The 24055-nt window shown below is 43.1% G+C and overlaps 1 protein-coding gene across 1 annotated transcript; it reads left to right on the forward strand.

Annotated features, from left to right (window-relative positions):
• Positions 1–609: 609 nt before the first annotated feature.
• LOC114483949 (transcription factor E2F6-like) lies at positions 610–23728 on the forward strand (the record flags this gene model as incomplete). The annotated part of the gene is made up of 8 exons (XM_028485398.2): positions 610–732; positions 3072–3225; positions 3688–3749; positions 5744–5888; positions 9726–9924; positions 15490–15620; positions 16486–16641; positions 20089–23728. Coding segments are annotated over 3 exons (327 nt in total), but the record flags the coding sequence as incomplete, so codon positions are not given.
• Between the last annotated feature and the right edge of the window lie 327 nt (positions 23729–24055).

The raw sequence follows: 24055 nt of genomic DNA on the forward strand, positions 1-24055 counted from the left end.
AAAAAAAAAAAAAAGAATGCTGGGGAAACCCAGTAAATCATGTAACTGGTAAAAATTTCAGGCAACACAATAAAAGAAGATGAGAAAAATTAAGGTAGCGAGATGGAAAATAATTTTGGATGAGGGAAATCCCATGAGTACAGGATAGTCCTGAAAAACTGGTTCTCTAAGTTGTGTCTACTTCTTACTGATTCTTTCCACCTTACACTTTAGGAGATTCTCATCAAAACTCTGAATATTTTTTCCCAAAGGTTCTCATAGTAAGATCTCCCAATGCATAGGGAAGGGCCGGGGGAGGTTTGATACCTTCATGGGTTGTATTTGTTTTAGAGGTCCAGACTTCATTATTTTTCTCCAGAAAGTGTCGTCATCACAATACTATAGTTTAAAGGGATTCCTCAAGTTATAAATATTGTAAAACACTTTATAAAATCTTAAGAATTGTTAATGAAATAATAAGAATTATATATGAAATAATTTTTTCCTGACTGCTTTCCTTAATTGTGAGTTTGTATCCCATAAAAACTAATGATATTCTAAGATTACACTTGGATTCATGTATTATAAGAGATAAATTATCTCCCCACTCTGCTTAGAGACCCTTGACTGATTTTCACACTAGCATATGTGACGTATCAGGATATTCATAGCATTCAAGCCTTCCATGAACAGATTGTAATTGCAGTTAAGGCTCCGGCAGAAACCAGATTGGATGTTCCAGCGCCCAGAGAAGTAGGTAGCCCTGCATTTTTAAGAAGGCTTAAAGGGAGGCAGGCCAGCTGCTTAGGCTATGCTTTATTGCAGTCCCAGGGCCTTATCACCAGTGTGTGCGTGGTAGCTGCATACCTGATACAGCTTGGGCACTTTACACATTCTGAGTTGTTTTGCGTAACACAACAAACTCGGTAGTCATGATTATTATCCTTTTAAAGGTGAGGAATCTGAAGCACAGAAAGATTAGTTAACTTCCTCACCATCGCACAGTAAGTGACAGAACCACAATTCAGACCCAGATAGTTTGGGTTCAGAGTTTGTTCTTAACCGTTGTACTCTCATGCCTCTTAGAGGAATCACCAAGAACTGCCGCAGTGTTAAGATCCAGTGTCAGCGAGGGCTCTAGGGAATTAACTCACTAACCAAATTCATAAAAGACTATGAATAAAAGAGAACACTAAATTATACATTTAAAATGAAAAGTAAAATTGCTTTGTAGATGAAAAGACTATCAACTGTCAGCTGTTTGTAGGAAAATTTGTATTGAAAGATATTTGTCATCAGAAGGTTGCGTGGTAAGGGTGGAATCAGGACGGAGGAGCGTGACCATTCTCAGGACAGATCGAGTGCCGACAGCCTGATAGAACTGTCAGTGCCGAAGTCATCACTTCATTGCGATAGGGACTTAACTCCCTCATCGTGAAGAAATTCTCACCACCCACCTTTCCTTTTATCCTCCGAAGACCACTGTGCATGTGAGACCCCAGTTGCTACTTGACGGTGTATTACAGGTGGATTAAGGAGCAGCTTTCGTTTATTCCAGTCACACTCAAATTGTGACTTCTTGGTGATGCTTCCTAGTTGTTTTATTTCGATTTAGATATATTCCGCGTCTCCTAAGTAACATTTATATTTAATATGAATCATTTCACATATTCTCACTCACACATAATCCCCAGTCTTTCAGTACATCCTTCCTTTGGGGCATGATAGTCCATTCTGCAGTGGCGGACGGGTTTTTGGTGTTTTCTCTGTGCTGTGAGCTGCTTCAGGCTGTAATTGCCAAATCTTGCTGAGCCTTCGATCATGCCCAAGATGTCTCTTAGATCCCATTTAAAAGCTGAGGAACGTGGGCCCTCTTGGCAGCCATTCCCAGCAATAAGGAAAGACAGTGGGACCGATAGACACAGAGTCCGATTCCAGGGAGATCTGGGGATCTAGTCCCGGTGGAGATGGACTGGCCTTTGAGTCAAATCCAGCCTGCTGGGTTTTTGTAAATAATTTTTTTGGGACACAGCCACGTGCCCATTCGTTTAGATTGTGTCTCTGACTGCTTTCACTCTAGAATGGCAGTTGTGTGGTTGTGAGAAGGATGGCATGGCCCACAAAGTCAGCAGTATTACCTCGCCCTGCACAGAGACGTGGGCAGCCCCTGACTGAGTGGACTGCAAGGCCCTCAGCTGCCGCTTCTGGGCAGCTTAGTGGTTTCCTTTATTGCTCAGAAGTATCTATCGAATTGCACAACGTGTACCGTTCAAACAAGACCTGGCCTGCCCGTCTAGGAGCTGAGCAGATGTTCTTCAGCGTACCTGCCTGCTGCCGGGAAGCTGTGGAAGGTGGCACTTGAGGTTGGGAGCCCCTCTGCTGTGAGATCACAGGGTGGTGTAGAGCAGGGGCATCTGGTACCAAGCCCAGGCCTAACCACAGGAGAGGGGAGAAGATAGCCTTGACTTTACAGTTGAACCCACTCGCATCAAAACAACAAAGAATCATCTATAACTGGAACTGTTCCTTACGAGTTTAGCATAATTCTCAGTAGAAGTACCCAATTACCTGATATATTTTGGGTTTTAATGTTTTAAATTACAAGAGGTATATTTTGTCTTGATCTCATCCTCTCTTTCAAGTGGATGGAAGAATGGTCCTTTCATTTAGCTCAGTACCTCTTCAGTGGTCTGAAATCTTAACACAGCCTTATCATTTGAGTCTGCGGGGTGTTTTAGATTTCTTTGTCGTCAAAATACTGATTTTTGAGTCTCAAGTACAGACTCCTTAAAGGGGTCAAGTCTTGAGTAGAGAAAGATGGGCTCCTGAGTACTGAGGCGGTCCCCTCCTGGCTCTGAAACCATTGCTGCACAATCAAGTAGCTGTGTTAACTGTGTGAATTGGCCAGTGGTTTCCTGTGACTCAAGCTAACTAATAAATACGTGATTTTTCTCAAATATATGATAGAAAGGAAACTACCTGAATGAGAATTTTCAGAAGTGTCCCTTGAAACTTTTACAGCTCTAGTAAGTGAAAAAATATAATTAATGAATTCTCTCATTCATCTTGATGTTTTCTGCGTCTTTTGCTAGGATTCTATCACAGTCCATATCAGGAGCACTAAAGGGCCTATTGATGTTTATTTATGTGAAGTGGAGCGGGGTCACTCAAGTAGTAAAGTGTCGGACGGTGTAGGGACCTCTTCACCTGAAAGCGAACGTCCAGAACACCCTCCCCCTGAGAAAGGTAAATGCACCAATTTTGTGATTAGGGAAATTTAAGATTTTAATGATTTTTAAAATATGTATAGTTTTATAAATGAATATTATGCCCTTATAGCTATTTTTACTCTTCCTAGCTACAAAAACATGAGTTAAAAAATTACAAGGTAATTCTTAACTGTAGTTTAGACTGTTTCTGTGTAGTTTTGATAGCCGTGAAAACTTAGAATTGTAGTTGGTCCCAGAGTGTGGTCTCTGTAGAGAAGGCTGTTTGCATCCTCTCACCCGGCCTCTCAGGCACATGCTTGAGTTCTGGTTTATTCTTGTGAGACTCAAAACATTAGCCTTATGCCATTAACGTAAGAATATGGTTCTTGACCGAGGTCTTCCTATTTTTTTTTTAAGCACTTGGATTGTACGTTCTGTTACCTGTCTGCCTTTCATACGTGCATTTAGGAGGGCTTCTCTTGTGCTTGTTATTTTTCAGAAGAAAATCCTCCACAGCAAAGTGAAGAACTGCTTGAAGTGAGCAATTGATGGCGTTTGAGGGTTCGTGCATTGAGTCTTTTGGGGACATCCTGTGTGGATGAATTATGCATTAGACGTGATTCTCAGAGCAATAAATCACCCCAGGCATTTTCTCATTCTCAGTAGCAGCCGTAAGGCCAGGAGTGCCTTCGAGTAGTTCACTCCTTGGGTAACTGGGTAATCATGGTTTCTTCACTGGAAAACAACTCTTTTTATAATTATTCACCGCTTTTTGTCAGTGAAATAGCCATCTTGCCTACTGAAATTACTAAATCACCCAGAGTATCACTGAAACAGACAGGCAGGCTGGATGGACAGCTCTTAGTGGACCCTGCCCTTTGCTGCATGGATCATGTGTCATTATCACAAAAGAAATTGCCTTACACGGGTTCATGTCTGCAATGGATGGGTGTACACACGCATCTGGACATGATGTCTTTGTATATACTTGTATAATGTTTAGATCACTTATGAAATATGTCTAAGTGAAACTTTTCACCTTTTGTACAGCCAAAACAATGTATATATGGAAAGTAATGGACATATTCCCTAATTTCTGTGGTATCTATAACTTATTAGAATCCTCTGAATGAGGGTTAGAGGAGAGTTTTTTCCAAACTTCTACATGTAGAAGTTTCATAAATATGCTATACATTTGAAGTTCATGGATTTAATGAAGGTATTTCAGTGTGGTTCCCAGCGCTAAAATTGGACTTCAAGCTCCCTGCAGAGTCATTGTGTCTGAACAGACTGGTGGCATGCCCTAAGCTTTAGGGGCAAGTGTGCAAATGCCATCAGGTCATGGCTTAATTCCTTGCAAGACATGAATTCAATCATGATGAGAGTTGGAAACTATTTTAACCTTTTTTGCAAGCAGGTTTTGTAATATGTTTGTGTATGCAGCCTTGCTCTTCAATCAAAGGGGTTTACTTACGATGAGTTAGTGGTACCCTGCCCTCTCTTCAGCTCTAGTCCCACGTTTCCAAGTACCTAGCTATTTCTACCTCATTGGGTAAGTCATTTACCACTCTGTGCCTCCGTTTACTCAGTAGTTAACCATTAGACTGTGAGCTCCTTGAGGGACTTTGTCTTAATCATTGTTAAACCCAGTGACTTGCACCACGCCCAGCACATAAAAAGTGCTCAGTAAATGTTTGAGCAAATCAGTGAGTGAGTGAGTGAGTGAGTGAGTGAATGGTAAAATTAGACTAATAATACCTGGCTTATATAATGTACAAGGTTCTTGTGTCATTCAAATTCATATTTTAAACTTCTCTTGCTTTCAAAGAAAGAATTGAAGCAACGTGAAATTATGTATAAAGAGCTAGCATAGGAATCAAAAATCAAAACACTGAACCATAATGCTGAGTATTGAGGACTGGCACGCCTCTGCGCTCCAGCGGCTTTTGCCAGTCCTGCCGCTCAGCTGGGCACCAGCCTCTCGCCTCTTCGCAGTCCGGGCCGGCCGCCTCTGCCGGCCCGGGACGTCGGCCCGGCCTGCTTGCCGTGCCCCTCCTCTCGGGCACGTGTGGTGAGACTGAGAGTTCAGGCAGAAGGGCCGTGTAGAGATCCGGTGCTCCGCGGAGAGGTCCGGGCTCTGCCTCGTAGATTTGGCAGCTGTCGGTCATATGTGATTGCTAAACATGAGAGTGGATGAGGTCACCTAATGAGAGGGTACAGCAGAAGAGGGAGAGACCCATTAACATTTATTTTAAGGGGAAATACAGAAGGAAAGGCTTTTCCTGAGAAGGAATAACGAGAGGAAGGGAAAATAAACAACTAAAGAAGGCGGTGCCCCCAAAACCAACAAAGAAAGCATGGCCACAGGTGATAGCATCGTTTCTAAGCAGCAGTTCCTTACTTGTGAAATGTGACAAATGTTCTACTTTGCAAATTGCTCTGAGAGTAAAATGAGATCATGTAAACGAAAGTCCTTTGTGAACTGTAGACGTGTTACATAAATGAATCTCTCTCCTGTCACTCCAACTTCTGGTGTTGGTTTCTTCTTTTTACAGCTGCTAAGGTACGCATCCCCAGAACTAGCGTCCAGGGTTCTTCCTCCCCCACTCTGCCCTGAACATCACTACCCATCTCTCTGTGCGTACAGGCGTACCTCATTTTACTGTGCTTCGCAGATGCAGCGATTTTTAAAAATTGAAGGTTTGTGGCCACCCTGTGTCCAGCAAGTCTGTAGGCGCTATTTTCCCAATAGCGTTTGCTCATTTCATGTCTCTGTGTCGCATTTTGGTAATTCTTGTAATATTTCAAATGTTTTCGTTATTATTATGTTTGTGATAAATATAAAACTTGAACAGATGAGGAGTTGCTTCTTACTGATGAACCAAGAAAGTGGTTTCTTGAGTTGGAATCTAATCCCGGTGAAGATGCGGTGAAGACTGTTGAAGTGACAACAGAGGATTGAGAATATGACAGATGTAGTTGATAAAGCAGCAGCAGGGTTTGAGAGGCTTGATGCCAATTTTGAAAGACGTTCTGCTGTGGGTAAAATGCTAGCAAACAGCGTTGCAGGCTACAGAAAAATCATCCGTGAAAGGAGGAGTCTACTTCATTGTTGTCTGATTTTAGGAAGTTGCCGCAGCCTTTGTCTACTAATCTAAAGCCATGTTTCCAGTCAGCTTTATTAATAATGGTAGAGATACTTTATTAATATCTGATGTCCGTCTCTCAGACCTCTGTGTCCGTCAGTTAATCCTGAGCGTGGAAGGGGAGAGGGACGTTACTTTCTGGGAAGAGAAACCATAACAGACTTTGCACCGAGGCCCCCATATTAGCAAGGGTTAAATTCAGCTGCGAGTAGCAGAAAACCCCCAATAACAGCAGCTTAAGAAAGATACGAGTTCATCTGTCACATACAGGAAGTCTGCAGATAGTCCAGAGTTGGTATGGCTCACCAAGGGGTCAGGGACCTAGTTTCCTTCCAGGTAGTTCTTCCTTCAGGCTTGGCTTCCATTTCCGAGTTCACTGCAAAGTCCAGGAGAGCTGCTGGAGCCCCAGCCGTTGTGCCTACATATACTAGCCAGCAGGCAGGATGAAGAAAGAGAAGAAAGGTACACTTCTTGAGGACACTTCCTGCAGTCCACTTCACTTTACATCCACTGGCCACAATTTAGCTGCTTAGCTTTAGAAATGTAATCTTGGGTAGGGGGACAGCCACATGCCCAGCTAACACCTGGAGCTCTATTGCTGTTGAAGAAGAGTAGATACAGGGTGTGGTTAGACATTATTAGATCCTCTTCTCCTCCCCTCTGAGCAGGAAGATGACCTCTAGTGAGACCACATGACTAGTTCTAGCCAATTGGCTATGAAAGGAAGTGACATGTGAAAAGACTACATGCAGTTCTGCAGTAGCTCTTCCTGCCCCAGTAACCAAGAAAGCCACAGGTTCTAGGTGATGCAGCTATAAAATCCTGGAGTCTCCATCAGCCTGGATCCCCAAGAGACTGTGTGGAATTGCCCGCCCATCTGCATGCAATGTGAAATGTGTCAAATCATTGGGATTTGTTTGGAGCTAATTTGTTGCTGCAACATAACCCAGCCTATGCTAACTAGTATGTTTGGGGACAACTAGCAATCTCTGCCACAAGTCAGTGAATGAAAGACTCAAAACCAGCCTCACACCAAACCAGTGTCATACCTTCGGCACACCCCCAACTTGTCAGTTGCTTATGATCAATAAAATTTGACTATTAATACATTTGTTGGCCACTAGCATCATGGGAGTCTAACACAAATTTGTGTAATGATTGCCATCTAGTGGAGAGTTCAGAGTTTCCAGATTTCTTCACTTACTTCCAGTTAAGCAGGTGCTGCTAGAGATTAGCACTGACTTTAAATTTACAGATCCCGTTCTTGTTGGTAAAGTGAATTCACACTAATTCTCACATATTAAAATCTAAATGGAATAACTGGGGAGGAAAGAAGTCACAACTGTTAAGAGATCAGCATTATATTCTAGCTATGTCCACGTCTAGATCATGTCCTTGCCATGATCTAGTCTGCAGAGATCTTGAGTGTCTTCACTCCCCTCAGAACATCACACTGGCCCATGACATTGGATCTGTTGAGCAGGAAGTAGTAAATGCCTTAGATGTTTCAGTAAGACGTATGTGTTCCAAAGACGGTATGACAAACACTCTTAATACCAAGTACTGTATCAGGCAGGGTCCAGTAAGAAAACCATGGTGGGTATCACGTCAGAGGTGAGTTAATACAAGAAGGCTGAAGTAGCAAAAAAGGACCTTGAGGTAGCAGATATTAATAATTCAGGAAGCAGCTACCACCCCTAGGATAAAGTAGCGTTCCCATAACCCGGGAGCCCAGAGGAGAGGTCCTCGCATCTCTGGAGGAGGTGCCACACCAGTGCTCTGGTGGGGAAGGAGACACCCACCTAATGGTTAGTACTCAAACCTCTGATCGGGGTGGGACACAGGCGTGCACGCCACTGAGGTGCCTCTAGTGTACTCCTGAGGGGACACCATGGCCGGTGTTGGGGCTACCAAAGGGATCTGGAAGGTGGAGCCACGCAGTCCTCTGTTGCTGCCGGGACACTGACAGGAGCTAGAAAAAGGAAGAAAGTCACTTCTGTCCTCTTCCTGCCTTCCATTCTCCCACCACTGCCTGCTTATCAGCACCCAACTGGCCAGCAGGGGAGGATAGGCCACGGGGTTTGCAGGGCCCAGTCCCAGCGTGACAGAGCAGAGCATAGAAGGGTGGGATGGATCTGAGAGAAAGGAAACACCCAGCACGTCCTTCCTACCCGTAACGGCCGCATGGTGTAGGCAGCCCAACTCTGCCCTTTGCTAAGTATGACTTTAGAGAAATCACCCTGTCTTCCCACCTGCAGGCTAATTGTAAAATTCCATTGTACAGTTGACCCTTGAATAACACGGGTTCGAACTGCACAAGTCCAGTTATATGTGGACTTTTTTTTCAAAAAATAGTATAGGATCACACGATCCCAGGTTGGTGGAACCCGCAGATGCGGAACCCGCGGGTACAGAGGAACCGCGAATAGGAGGACGGACTGTAAAATGTGGATTTTCAGCTGCACCAGGTGGGCTCCCCTAAGTCCCGCATTGTTCAAGGGGTAACTGTAGTTCTGTCGTCTGTGATTCTAAATTGATTCCTGGGTCCAAGGTGACCCTCAGTCCAAGTGGATGGCTGTGATATGGGTTGTTTCTTGGAGATTTGCCTTCTGATGGTACGTGCTGTAATACAGTTTGAACTGCATAAATGCAAACCAACCTCATTGGGAGCTGTCATCTCCCTTCCTCCTTCACCTCCACTCTCCTTTACTGTGATGAGGACGAGGATTCGCTGCAGTAATTCAAGGCTCTTATTCCCAAGGTTACCTCACGTTCTCTTTGGCCTTTTGCCAGTGCACGAGCTGTGGGGAAAGCAGGTACCTAGTTCTCTATGTATAGCCTGAAACTCTGGTGAGAGGAGGTAAAACCTTAGTCTTTTTAAAACCTGGGAGTGGTATCTACAAAGGTGGCCACTTCAACTGTTTACACTGCTCTGAAATGTGGGCCCAGGAACGCAGCCCACAGGTCTGTAAGCTGAGCATGTTCCAACACAGAACCTCTCCACTCATGAATGGAGTGGTTATGCGGTTGGGCTGGAAAGCACTGCCCAGCATTGTTGCAGCATTTCAGTCCTGAAGCATAGGTTGCTGTGTAGGCAGAAAGAAAAGTAAACCATCTACCCTACATCAGATCGGTAACCGAGCTCCTGCGCACATTTCTTCTAGAATTTATTCTAGCTGCCCCAAAGGCAGCTGTTGTAATGGAAAAATAAAGAACATATGTGAAATTGATGGGGGAAAATTATTTTCAGATTTAACCAGCGTTCTATGAGGCTTGTTTCCTTTAAGTGTCTTTCGTTTCCCATAATCAACTTATTTATAAAGAGAGAAATTCTATTTGATTTCCGAAGTGTAAGTTTTACTAATCTTTTTGTTCTGCTTTATTCCTCCAGAGTCAATCAGCCTCTTTTTGATCACGGTTTCTTTATGCTAAGAAATGTATGGATCTTCTGAAATCTGCCCCGATGGCGTTCTTACTTTAAATGGGGTCGCATCAATGTTGGGAGTAGGGGAACAAAAGAGCAGGTAACATCACCAACGTGTCGCGTGGTACTCACCTCATTCAAGACAGATCTAAGAATCACGATGGATGTGAGTTGTCTTCAAACTTTTCATTATTTTTAAGCTTTAGTTACAGAGGAATTATAGTGCTGTTAAAAGCTGAATATGGGACTTTCCTGGTGGTCCAGCGGTTAAGACTCTGCGCTGCCAATGCAGGGGGCCTGGGTTTGATCCCTGGTCAGGAAATTGAGATTCCCCCATACCACAGCTAAGCCCGCACGCCACAACTACTGAGCCCGCATGCTCTAGATCCCTTGCACCACAACCAGAGAGCCCGCATGCCGAAACTAGAGAAGCCCGTGCACTGCAACAAAGAGCCCACATGCCACAACGAAGACCCAGCGCAGCCGAAATAAATAAATAAATAATAAATTTGTGTAAAAAGCTGAATATGACAATAATGGGAAATTATAAGGCATATTAAGAAATCAATTGATGTTCAATAAGGATTAACTGCAAGCAAAGGTCTATCAAAGAGTGAACATAACAGAGTCCTTTCTGAGACAAGCTCTGTTATAGGCATTCGAAAGATAAAAACAAACACGGGACTTTCCTGGCAGTCCAGTGGTTGAGACTCCGAGCTTCCACTGCAGGTTGTGTGGGTTCGATCTCTGGTCGGGGAATTAAGATCCCGCATGACGCACAGTGCAGCCAAAAAAATTTTTTTTCATTAAAAAAAAAAAAAAACAGAAAGAAACTCCAAACATGACATGGTCCTTGCCTTTACCCACAGCACTAGGAAAGACCAGCAAACAAGTAACTACCACCCAGGAAACAGAGGAAGGGATGAGAATGAAATGGCTGAGAATCGAGTGGCTGATGCATTTAAACTGGGACTTGAAGGACAGCTAGTGGTCCCCAGGCAGAGCAAGGGGAGAACATTCCAGATGAAGAAACAATATGGGCAAAGGCAGAGAGAGGTCAAAGGGCAGTGAGGATGACGTTTTAAATGTCCAGCACACACACAGATGTTTCCCAGGCAATACTTTCCTCACTCCCGTGCAATACACTCTTCCGTGGATTCCATTTCACTTTTTAAAGACTCCATCAGTCACAAGCCACAGTTTGAAAAACATTGTGATGGAGCTTTCAGGGCTCTCCAGTTCCTGTAGGATAAAGGGTTGCCGCTCTTTACCAGTCAGTGGTAAGGTCGGATTTGTATTTTAGAAAGACGACCGCACAGTAATCCTAGGGAAAACCACCTAGAGTCAGGTAGCTTGGAATGTGTTCCTTCATTCGTTCCACAAATGTACGTTGTACATTGTGTCAGTGCTGGATATGCAAAGACAAACAGGCAAGGTCCCCACCTTCAAAGAGGGGGACGAAGGGGGCTTGAATCCTGGGGTCTTCCACTTCATAGCATAAGCCTGTAAGTCCTTTACTTAAGCTCTCTGAGCTCAGGGTGATTACCCATTAAAGCGGTCAGTCTGAGAGAGGGAAACAGGGTATCCAGCTTAAAATAAGTGTTCAGTAAATATCATGTTTCTCCCTCTTGTTGTGGAGGGGGCTTGAGGAGAGAAGTGACTACTGGCAAGGAAAAGAGATTTTTTAAAAATTTATTTTATTGAAGTATAGTTGGTTTACAACATCGTGTTAATTTCTGCTGTACAGCAAAGTGATTCCGTTATACATGTATATACATTCTTTTTCGTATTCTTTTCCAGTAGGCTTATCCCAGGATACTGAATATAGTTCCCTGTGCTATCCAGTAGGACCTTGTTGTTTATCCGTTCTATATATAATAGTTTGCATCTGCTAATCCCAAACTCCCAGTCCATCCCTCCCCCACTCCCTCCCCCTTGGCAACCACAAGTCTGTTCTCTATGTCTGTGAGTCTATTTCTGTTTCATAGATAAGTTCATCTGTGTCATATTTTAGATTCCATATATGTGATATCGCGTGGTATTTGTCTTTCTCTGTCTGACTTACTTAATATGATAATCTCTAGGTCCATCCATGTTGCTGCAAATGGTATTATGTCATTCTTTTTTATGACTGAGTAGTATTACATTGTATATACGTACCATCTCTTCTTTATCCATTCACCTGTTGATGGACATTTAGACTGAAACAAGATTATTTTTATTTTCTGCTTCAGCCATTTTAGAAAATGTATAGATTATATTGAAGTTATGGAATAGGATATTTTGCTTTTAATAACTTTGATTAAATTTCCAAAAGTGACTTGGAATTGCATTGGAACACAGATGTTTGTTTAGTTTGGGTTCCTGGTTTGGTCCTAGTATCCGATGGGAACTGGACTGGGGAGATGAAAAGGAGATATATCTACTATGTATCCAAAAAAGCAATCAAATGCTTAGGGTTGTTATATGAGGATTAAATGAGTTAATGTTTCTAAGTACTTATTTTGAAGTATTTTTTTTGAAGTATTTTTAATGTACAGGGCCAGCACACAGTAAATACTATATAAGTATTCGATAAATTTTAAAAATCTAATAGAAATGAGGCTGATCCGAATTCTGCTTTGAGGCTGTAACTAAACAGATATTTATACTTTGAATTTTCATCCATCCATCAGAGGGGCTCTGACATGGTAGGGGGCACATTGCTGCTTTTCACGGACGCTTGTCTGAGCCGTGTGCTAGCAGAGTGATGGATCAAGGAATCCAGAGCATTCCAGCCTTCCATGATCAGATCCTTGCTGCAACAAAAGGTCCAGCTGCAGCCAAATGAGTTCCAACTCCCAGAGAAATAGATGGGGAGTCACAAATTTTATCTTCCATTAAGAAAGTGAGAAATTATAACACTTGAGCTGTTAATTTCCTAAGGTTGCCACAGTGCTGTTGTCTTCAGGACTAAGTGTCCAAAGATCCTAGCTGTCCTTACCTGTGTGTCAGCTCTGGGAAGCCCAAGAGGTGGAGAGTTTGGAGCCAGTTGTGGTTAATTAATACAGTCGGCTGTGACTGTTCTGTCCCCGAGGGCACGTCTTTGTGCGCGGAGACTCCCGTGGCTGTCCTTGCCGTCCTGCCATGGAGAGGCAGCAGCTCCACAGTGTGTGACCATATGCCCAGGGCTTTCTCAGTCCCGTCTGAAGTGTGTGCACGCGGTCCTCCCGGCCAGCCATTCTCCGGAGCAGGGAAAGCCATGGAGGGGGTGGCACTGGTTCAGATGTCTTGGTCCACAAGGTCTGGGAGGCCCTGGCTGGATGCAAAGTCATAAGTGGACTGTCTTCAGAAATCTCCACGGAAAAACGTGCTCCTTTGGGGAAGGAGAGCCATTCAGAGTAGACCTAGACCTGTTGTCAAGAAGGTGAGCTGATTGCAGATGTTCTTAGGTCTAAATGGGGAGCCCATGAGTGGAAGGACGAGTAAGGACCTGAGAATGTCATTCTTCATCTCACTGCCAGTGACTCCTGAGAGATGGTGGAGGTACAGAGCTGGCAGTGTCCTGGGGTCCTGGGTGAAGTCGGGTCTGCCAGCCCGGACGTAAAGCAACAGGGCCGGAGGGCATGGTGGGGTAGGGTTTCATATCCAAGGGCCACAAGCCTGCTTGGGGCTTATAACACTGTCCTCTTGATAATGATGCAAAGCCACCCTTTCCACAAAGCTGTTTCCATGCCTGGAATGGAGAATAAGACAGAAAACGTGGGACGGAGTGGTCAAATTTCATGAAGAAAATGATGAAAGGAAACGTCCCATTACGAAGAGATGGTGCAGGACTTCCGTGGTAGCGCAGTGGGTAAGAATCCGCCTGCCGATGCAGGGGACACGGGTTCAAGCCCTGGTCCGGGAAGATCCCACATGCCGCGGAGCAACTGAGCCCATGCACCACAGCTACTGAGCCTGCGCTCTAGAGCCCATGTGCCACAACTACTGGGCCCACGAGCCACAACTACTGAGCCCACATGCCTAGAGCCTGTGCTCCGCAACAAGAGAAGCCACCGCAATGAGAAGCCCGCGCACCGCAACAAAGAGTAGCCCCCGCTCGCCACAACTAGAGAAAGCCCGCGCGCAGCAACGAAGACCCAACACAGCCAAACATAAATAAATAAATAAGTCTATTAAAAAAAAGAAGAAGAAGAGATGGTGCAACTTTGGGCTCTGGGTAATTCTCAAGAGGAACACATCCCTTTCTCAGTAATGTAAGGAGAAGACATACTTCATGTTTTTAAAATAATTATTTACAAGGAAATGAACATCTGACACCAGAACACATGAATACTCACCTAGCGATCATGTTCAGGCCATGTTAAGCTAATAATAACTTACAAATACATGGGAGTTAAAGCAGTATGAATTATACTGATTTGATCTCTTGCTTTTTTATCAGGAAAGGAATCTGTTCTTGGTTGGTCTGATGTGTCCATAAATCACATTAAGATGAAAACAGTCATCATTTTGGTTCTTTGGTCTCAGCAGACCTCCTGTTTCTCACAAAGTTATGAATTTCAGTGATAGAGACAGTATTTCCCAATTCATACAGGACAAAAAACTGTACGCGGCAGGAGCTGACTTTTATCTTGGTTTGAACCTTACTCTTTAAAACTTCACCATCCAGGGGCTTCCCCGGTGGCGCAGTGGTTAAGAACCCTCCTGCCAATGCAGGGGACACGGGTTCGAGCCCTGGTCTGGGAAGATCCCACATACTGCGGAGCAACTAAGCCCGTGCGCCACAACTACTGAGGCCATATGCCACAACTACTGAAGCCCGCGCGGCCTAGAGCCCGTGCTCCGCAACAAGAGAAGCCACTGCAATGAGAAGCCCACGCACCACGACAAAAAGTAGCCCCCGCTCGCTGCAACTAGAGAAAGCCGGCACACAGCAACGAAGACCCAACACAGACAAAAACAAAAAACAAAAAACCTTCACCATCCAAACAGTAGCCACTGGCCACATGGGGCTATTTAAATCTAAACTGTAATTAGTTTAAAATCAAATAAAATGGAATCAATTCTTGAGTCACACCAGCCACATCTCAAGGGCTCAACGGTCACATGTGGCTGGTATCTTGCACATTAGGCAGCACAGAGATCATTGCTGGAAAGTTCTAGTGAACAACGCTGCTATAAACTTTTATTATAGCACCCCCCCAAAAAAGGTTAATAGACTGTAACTAAGCTTAACCAATTATATTTCTTTATTTAAATTGTTTAATCAAGAAATGTTTTATTGTCAAAGATTAATTATAGTCGTTCTAATAAGAATAAAGCTATTAAAGCAGTTAAGCTGATTTATCTCGTGGCATAGTTATCAATAAAGCGTATTAGCATGAATTTTATAGTATCGACAAATATGGAATGCATATAAATGAAATATAAACTCAACACCTAGCTTGCTTGAAGCGTGATTGATTAGCAGCTGTGAGGCCTCAGGGTTTTGAGTATTCACAGCCAGGTAAATCCAGCCCAGCACATGTGTCATGACCATTTCACTAAACTCACATTGTTTTTTAAATCTCTACTCATTTTTCTTCAAAAAAGAGGGGAAAAGAAATGATAGGATCCCTATGTATTATGAGCTGGAAAGAATGTAAATTAAAACTTTGAGAAACAGAACTTTGCCTATTCCTGTAAGTAAAACAAATCTGGTTAATACTTTCTCTTATCTATAATGGGATCTTTTATCTTTTCCCAGAATGTGTCACAGTCCATACAAAAGCACCGCGGAGCCAATTAACATTTGTGTGAGAAGAAACACGACAAGTGCCACAGTTGAAGACCTTGGGGCCTCTGAAATAAAAACATTTCTCTGACACTTTAGCCAAAGTAAATATAAAGGGATTCAACATGATTATTAAAAAAATACATTTTACATGGATGTTATTGTGTTATTCTAAGAGCAGTGTATGCTTGCAGCAAAAAAATTTGGAAAATGCAGAGACACGTAAGAATCATCCACATTTCTTCCTAGTTTTATTTCTATCCATCTATCTTGACACATATAGTTGAAACAGCCAAAATAAAATTTTCTATCAGAATAATGAACTTTCAAACTCAAGGTTCGAAATGGAAAACATTTTTACCACCTTAATTATACTCTTACAAGAAAATGTTTTTAAAACTTCATTAAGAAATATTTTTTGAACAAGGCCATAAATATCTTAAGTGACATCACTCTCTCATTCTTCCAATGTAAGTGGTTGCAGATATCAGACAGTCATCATATGTGGGACAATCTAACCTAAGATGATATAAAATTCCATGTATTAAACTTTAGCCCTAGGGAAAAAATGAGAAGCCATTGTGGGGTAAGTATGAGAATATGGGATCAGTAACTGATGGGAAAGAGGGGCAAGGAATGTTGGAAATTTTTTGTGGTGACAGAAATGTCCTCTATGTTGTATTAGTGGTGACGGCGTATACAATTGCTAAATTTAGCAACTCTATACAACTGCTAAAACTCATTGAACTGCACATTTAAGATCTGTGCATTTTGTTGTTATTAATAATTTGATTTTTAAAAATTCTTAGCCTTTCTACAATTTATTATTTACGCCAAAGAAAATTAAATACTTGGGTTATACACTTAAAATATGTACAGTATCTGTATGCAGGAAATTACAAAATGCTGGTGAAAAAAATCAAAGAAGACCAAAATAAATAAAGCTTCAAATACTCTTCCTAATGGCAGGATTTGCACCTGGATTCTACCCAGGCCCAGGCAGGGGATAAAGGCAAACGAGTCGGCCACAGACCACATGGGAGGAGAGAAACCAATGCTGGGAGACAGCCTCGTGCTGACATTCGCGGAGCTTGGAATCCATGCACTGAACTGCTTCCCCATTTTGTAAGATAGTTTTACATTTGTCTATTTCTTTCTTTTTTTTTTTTGCGCTACGCGGACCTCTCACTGTTGTGGCCCCTCCCGTCGCGGAGCACAGGCTCCGGACGCGCAGGCTCAGCGGCCATAGCTCACGGGCCCAGCCGCTCCGCGGCACGTGGGATCTTCCCGGACCGGGGCACGAACCCGTGTCCCCTGTATCGGCAGGTGGACTCAACCACTGCGCCACCAGGGAAGCCCCACGTTTGTCTATTTCTTAAACAACCTCTGGTTGACTTAGGTGGTAATGTTAAGAGAGTTAAAAATGTATTTGTACTGGTCAGAATGGCCATCATCAAAAAATCTACAAACAATAAATGCTGGAGAGGGTGTGGAGAAAAGGGAACCCTCCTACACTGTTGGTGGGAATGTAAATTGATAGATGGATATCATGGACACCATGGATATATGTATATGTATAACTGATTCACTTTGCTGTACAGCAGAAACTAACACAACAGTGTAAATCAACTGTACTCCAATAAAAATTAATTTAAAAATGTATTCGGGGTGGAAAAAATCAGACTTAGAAGAAAGATGGAAATGTTGCATAGTTAAAAGCCTTTAAAAATTTGTTTCCACTTAACATATTGCAACTTAGTCAGTCATACAATCTGGTGAACAAGAGACAAGATTGTGACACTGACTTGTTATTTATAACAAGGCAATATATTGCTTAGGACTTGTCAGTTTTCGAAGTAGCTGAACATCAGGTCCAGTGTTCTGCAAAATTCTTTCAGATCCTCTAAAGACAGCTTCAGTAGAAACGTCATCACAAACCTACTCAGTGGTCTACAGACAGGCTCTCATTTCATTTTTCACTTTGAGAAGATATTTACAATCCTTGCAAAGAACCGCTCTTCTCTGTCGCACTGCAGTATTTAATTTGGTGCAGAAGGAAAATTGGGTTGCAGGTAAAAGTTGAATCTTGTTTGGGCAGTGAATTGTAGCAATTTCAGCTACATCTAGATCGGCTGTGCTTTTATGAATCATTTTACATTTCATGACTGTTTTAATTATTATCTAGGCATAATAATGACTACTTTTATTGAGCCCTTGTCACGTGCCAGTCACTGGCGTAAGAGATATAAATAGTTGAATCTTCACATTATCTTGTCAGATAGGTATCATTACCCTCATTTTAGAAATGAGAGAGCTGGGGCTTGAGAGGGTAAGTTGCCCAGGGCTTCACTGCTAGTTAATATGAGAACCAGGAGTTGGATCCGAGACAGCAGGATCCACAGACCCAGACTCCCTTTAGAGACAGAGGTGACCCCCTTGCTAGGCTATGTGTTTTGAGGCTCTAACATTCTTTTCGTTCATGCTGTAGCCGTGAGAAAATGTCTTAATTTTTGGACAGCTCTTTAGAAGTTGGGGCAAGTGTTAACTATCATATTGCGACAACCATACTACTACCTGGTTCCATTTCTTCGACTATTGATTAATTCTTTTTTCCCTTGACCAGTACATATGGGTATGAATACATACAGTATAATGATAGCAGGTGAAAAGAAGCAATCTGACTAAAGCAGTAGGGCTGTTTTTTGAGTTTGGTGTCATAATTCACTAATAAGGCTATTTTAGCTGGGCAGTGAACCCCTGGAACTGTAGCTGAAAGTTTGTGTTCCAGTCTCATTCTATATATATATATATATATATATATAGGTATGTACATATATATATATAGGTATGTACATATATATATAGGTATGTACATATATATATATGTACATACCTATATATATATATGAGATCTGAAATCAATATATATCTGAATACATATAAATGCATATGTATTCTGAGGTAACTGCTTAGCTCTTGATTTCAGAAATCCGGAATATTTATTTTATATTCAATTAGGGAATTTGATTTGCACTATTTTAAGCAGACTCACCTAAAATAATCTGTCACAAGAAATTTATAAAGTTATTAATACGTTGAAATATGACATTTTTACTTATTAGCACCTTACATTGTATTAACTTTCCAACATCTTATAAAAACATGCAATACAGGATTTTAAAAAAAAGAGTTAGGGAAATTGGGGCAAAGGGCAAATAAGGGTAGAAAAAAGAAATGAAACCAGGGGAGAGGTTAGTACACAGAATGCCTGCTGTAAAGTGTGTGTCATTTAGGGCATCTCATTTTAAAAATAAAACAGTACAGCTCACTTTCCTAAAAATGTGGCTCCTTGATCAGGAATCTCCATCTATTTTTTTTTTTCAGCAGTGGAACTTCCTGTCCGTTTTGATATGTTGTTCTTTCTACCCTGCCTTAGGAAATATTCCACTTGATTTTTGTCTTTTTTTTCTTCTGGTAATAGGCAAGCTTCCACAGCAGTTGAGACAATGAAAAAAATCACTTGAGCTTTTTTAAACAAGTGGTCATGAGGAGCATTTGAGGGTTCATTTGTCAAGTGAGTTGGAACCTCTTACGTGGGCAAGCTCACGTTTCCAATTTGGGACTCAGAGCAAGCTATCAGCTGTGTAGAATTCTCATAGCCGCTTGGCATCAGCCCTGAGACCGTGGTATCTTTAGCAGCTCACTGTGTAGGATGACGCCAACTGGATGAATCGTCCCTGTGGAAAACAGCTCACTCGGCATGTTTATGAAGCTACAATTTGGCAGTAGTATCAAGACCTTTCTTCTAGAAATCGCTATGACCAGTACACATAGTGGAAAGATCTGAAAGAGAGGATTCAATTTTTCCGACTCTCCCTTTCCTGTGCAGATTATGGGGTGTACACTATGTAAAACCATGACTTGCAAAGTGAAAGCACTGATAGCATTCTTTACTCAACATTTTAAGTAGATGAGTTGAAAATGATAAAGTGAAATGTAAACGCCTCTATACAGAACTGCAAAACATTTTAGATAAAATGTGAAGTGTGCATTATTTTCACTTTGTGCCATTATGAATATGAAAAGAAATCATCAAATGCACGAGGCAGAATTTTGAGGGCACAAATGAATGAATTCTCCCACATGTCCTGCCTCGTATTTGCAGCAGCTACCCCTGAAATAGTTTATTATTGCCACAATAACGCTGGGTAACAACTTCCCTACCCACCCACCCCCAATCTCGGTGGCTTAAAATGTTAATAATTGAGCCTCAAGCTCACAGGTCTGTGGATTGGACAGTCTCGTTTAGGAACCCAGGCTGGAGTGATGGTGCTGGCCACCTGGTACAGGTAGAAACATGCGATGCCTCTTAAACCCAAGGTTTCTGCCCGTATCTATCGGCCAAAGCAGGTCATATGGCCAACCAAGCCCAACGTCAATGGGGCAGGAAAATACATTTCCCCCATAGAGATTGATGGAAAGGGAGTGACTATTTGTTGGACAACTGTATGAAAAACCACATAGTAATTTGAAAGAGCAGAGTTTAATATAAAGAATTATTAACTATAACAGGAGATTGGAGTAACAAAGGATTGGCCAAAAAGAAGTAAAGAAAATGCTAAAGAATACAGGAATAGCAGATACAAGGAGCAGTCCTTCCACCTAGGACTGAGACAAGAGTCCCAGGTACAGACCCCACCCACCCCCAGGGCTGAGATCCAGATCATATTGGAGGGGTAGGGCCAGCCTTGGCCCACTGGATAGCACAGAAGTCACTGTGGTGCTGTGGAACTCGCTGGAAATCTGCACTCTGGAATTTGTCAGAAATCACCCTCTTAGTTACCAGGGAAAGCTGTTCACAGGAGGTGTCTCACCAGAGGCCATCTGCTACAAAACTGCCCAAGAGGGGCTGCCTGGGAAAACTGCTGGCTACTAGGTGCTGCTGGCCACTGTGCCCTGTAGGAGCCAGACTTTGGGCAAGCTGCACATGCTGCAGGAGCCTTGTGCTGGAGAAGCAGCAAACTGCAGGAGCCTGCCCAGCAAGCGCCCCGGAACCGGAAAGCAAAACCTCTTTCCTCCTGCAGCCTCTCTCTAGCGCCCTCTACTGACAAAGCCTAATATTGTGCCAGCTGGTAAAATATATGTAAATATTTTTAAAGGGCCCAGAGGAGTTTTCACAGGGCAGGCAAAAAGGATGATTTTGAAGCTCACTCTCTGAACAAAACTGCTTGCTCTGCTGGACGCATGAGTCTCAAAGTGCCCTCCTCTGTTATCCCAGAACCACCCAAGGGGCTTGTTACAGTGCAGATTCCTGGGCTCTCAATGGAACTGACTGAATTAGGATGGAGGAAGGGAGACAGGGATCTGTATTTGAAGATTCTACCCCAGCTAGCTTTACATACATAAAGTTGAAGATCCAGGAGCTCCTTGAGGATGGACACATTTTTGATTCACTGCTGTTTCCTTGGCTCTTAGTTCAGTATCTGCCACTTATTAGGTGTTGCTTTAGACAGCTTGATTCCTGGGTTGGCTGGTTGAGAGAACCGATTCAAACTTGATCAGCTGTGATTGGCCGTAAGCCACACACCCAGCCATACTTTAATGATGTTTGCTTGCTAAGTCCGTCCCTTCACTATTGTTGGTGAAACCCAAAGACAACATATCCTCACTAGAATGGCAGGTAATTTTTTTCCAAAGGTGGCTGCAACAATATCTTCCATCCTACACGTTCTCCTACAATGTGACCTTGCCACCCCTCCATCAAGAGACAGGGTCTATGTCCCCTGCCCTTGAATCTAGGCAGGCTTGTGACTTGCTTGTAACCAACAAGATGTAAAAAAGTGATGACACATGACTTCTGAGGCTAAATTAAAAAGGCAATGCAGCTTCTTCCTTGTTCTCTGGGAAACTCACTTTTGGAGCAGAGTTTCCATGTAAGAAGTTTCCACGCCGTGAGGAAGCCCAAGTCACATGGAAAGGCCACACGTGGATTCTCCAATCAACAGCCCCATCTGAGGTTCCACCCAACAGCTAGATCGACCACCAGACGTGTTAGTGTCCATCCCGTAGCTGCTGAGTCACCTTTCCAGACGTCATGAGGCTCCAGAGCCATCCCACTACCTTGCTGAAATGCCTGACCACAGAATCAGTGAGAGTAGTAAATGGTTGTTTTAATCTTATTTGGGGGATAATTTGTTATGCAGCAACAGTAACTGCAACAACTTGTAGAGTTCCTCTGGATCAGAATCACCTGACTGTCTCATTCTACAACTCATACGCACCGAAATGCATGAACTTATATTTAAATCTTACCTCTTACTATTGCTGTGGGCTTCCCTCCCTTCTGCTGAATATCATTATGGAAGAGAAAGCCCAATACTTCTAAACTTGCTGCACTGCCTAATGGTTCTATTTGAAGTACTTAAGAAAAAACTATTTCAGAATTGTGTCACAGGTCTTGATACATTAGCAATGTAAGGAGAACTTAATAAAGCAACATGAAAACCTAAACCAAGGTCATTTAAAATTACATTCCCATCTAAAAAGGAAAGCACTAAATAATTGCCATAGCAGTATCAGGAATTTGGTCAAGTAATCTTTATCAAGCCTCTCAGTTTGGAAAGTCAAATGGAATAATGATAAGAGGAAAGAACTAGGGATCCGTAAAGCCTGAGTTCAGAAATAAGTTCGTCCCTCTCGTCTTTGCAGTCTTGAACATGTTACTTAACCTCTGTGACCTTCAGTTTCTTCATCTCTAAAACAAGATTAGATAATAACCTTCCTAGCCCACAGGACTATTTTGCTGCTCAAGTGAGGGGGTAAGAGATGTGACAGCACTTTGTAAAGCTGTATGACACTAAGGACTCCTTCAGAAAAATGAGACAAAAATTAAACTGAAATTGTATCCAGGCAATTTAGGACAGTACGGGGAAAAAGTAAAGCAAAAACCAAAACCAGAAATCCTCTCGACATTTTCTTTCGTGAACTGCAGTGCTGCTAGCAGACCCAGGTGTCCACTGGTATTGGTCATGGTGATAAGGGGAGGGGACTCTGATGGCAGCACCACTTCGCTGCCCTGCCCCACAGATCCTGTTTATACAGGATGTTTCACTGCTTTGCTTTGAGCAAGTTCACCCTCTGCTGCTGAAGTGTTTCCTTCCCCTACTTTCGAAACAAGCAGCGGCTACGGTTGCTTTGCAAAGATGCATTTCCAATTCCAATTCCTAAGATAAGCTGCCAGTCTCCTGTGGGTCTTAGACCTCTTTTTGGTTTTATGTCCCAGCTGCAGCAGCCTAGCGCCCGCTGCTCGTCCCTGAATTTAAAGCTAATGTTCCATTTTACACTTGCCTATCGGAAAGGACCCTTAGAGACCGGCCAAGCCCACCATTTCACAAATAAGAAAACCGAGACCCGGGAGGGGAGCAGGCTCCCGACCCAGTGTCACGACATCTTGCAGAGCAGAGCTCCTCTTTCCAGAAATAGTTTCTCCCAGTTATTCCTGCGTTGAGCATGTGTTCCAGAAGTCGTGTATCCAGCTGCCACCTCGACATCTCCAGATGGATGACTAAGAAGTTTCTTCAACTTAACTTGTCCAAGCAGAACTCCTGAGTCCGCCCACCGCCTCCAGTGGGTGCCTCCCCCGGTCTACCAAGCTCAGCTAACTGCCCAGCTGCCCAGACCGAAACCCCAGGAGTATACTTAATATCTTTCTCTCACTTCCCACACCCAGTTCACCAGCAAGTCCTAAGGCTCTACCCTCAAAATACGTCCAGAATGTGTCCATTTCTTCCCACTACCATGACTGAGAGTGAGCCTCCAACACCTCTCATTAAGCTTCTACAGTGGCCACCTGACTAGATTGTCTGGCTCCACACGCGTTCCCTTTGGGTCTTTTTCCTCCACACAGTAGCCAGCGTGAAGTTTTCAAACCATAAATCAGATCGCATTGCTCCACTCCTCCCAGGGCTCCAATGGCCCACTCCCCTACTTCTTAGACCCCATCTCCTATTACTGTCCCCTTCACTCTCTCTCTTCTAGGCCTTCCTGCTGTTCCTGGCACACACCAAGCTCGTTCCTGCCCCTGGGCATCTGTACTTGCTGTTTCCGCCCCTGGAAGGCTCTCCACCCGCATCTTGACCCACTTTATCTGGGTTCTGAGTGAACCGAGCTTGACCACTCTCGAGAAAAGAGTAAACCCCGCCAGTCACTCCAATCCTTTGTCCTGTTTCATTTTCTTTATAGCACTATCTCCGCATGAAATTATACATTTGTTCATGTCCTTGTTTATTGTGTCTTCCACACTGGTACTTAAGCTCCGTGAGGCCAGGATTAGTCTGTCTCGGTCCTCACTTTATCCACGTGCCTAAAACAAAATCTGTCCCACATCGGTCCCATGTGAGAATGCCTGTCACAATATTTATTGAATGAATGAATGGATCAGCAAACTAGCATTTAAAATTTGGGACAGTCCAACACTTCTTGAGAAAAAACTTGTGGACTTAACGCACCGTGGGTACATGTGTCTCTTCTTAGCCCAAGC

The sequence above is a fragment of the Physeter macrocephalus genome, unplaced genomic scaffold, assembly GCF_002837175.3.
Source record: "Physeter macrocephalus isolate SW-GA unplaced genomic scaffold, ASM283717v5 random_387, whole genome shotgun sequence".
NCBI lineage: Eukaryota > Metazoa > Chordata > Mammalia > Artiodactyla > Physeteridae > Physeter > Physeter macrocephalus.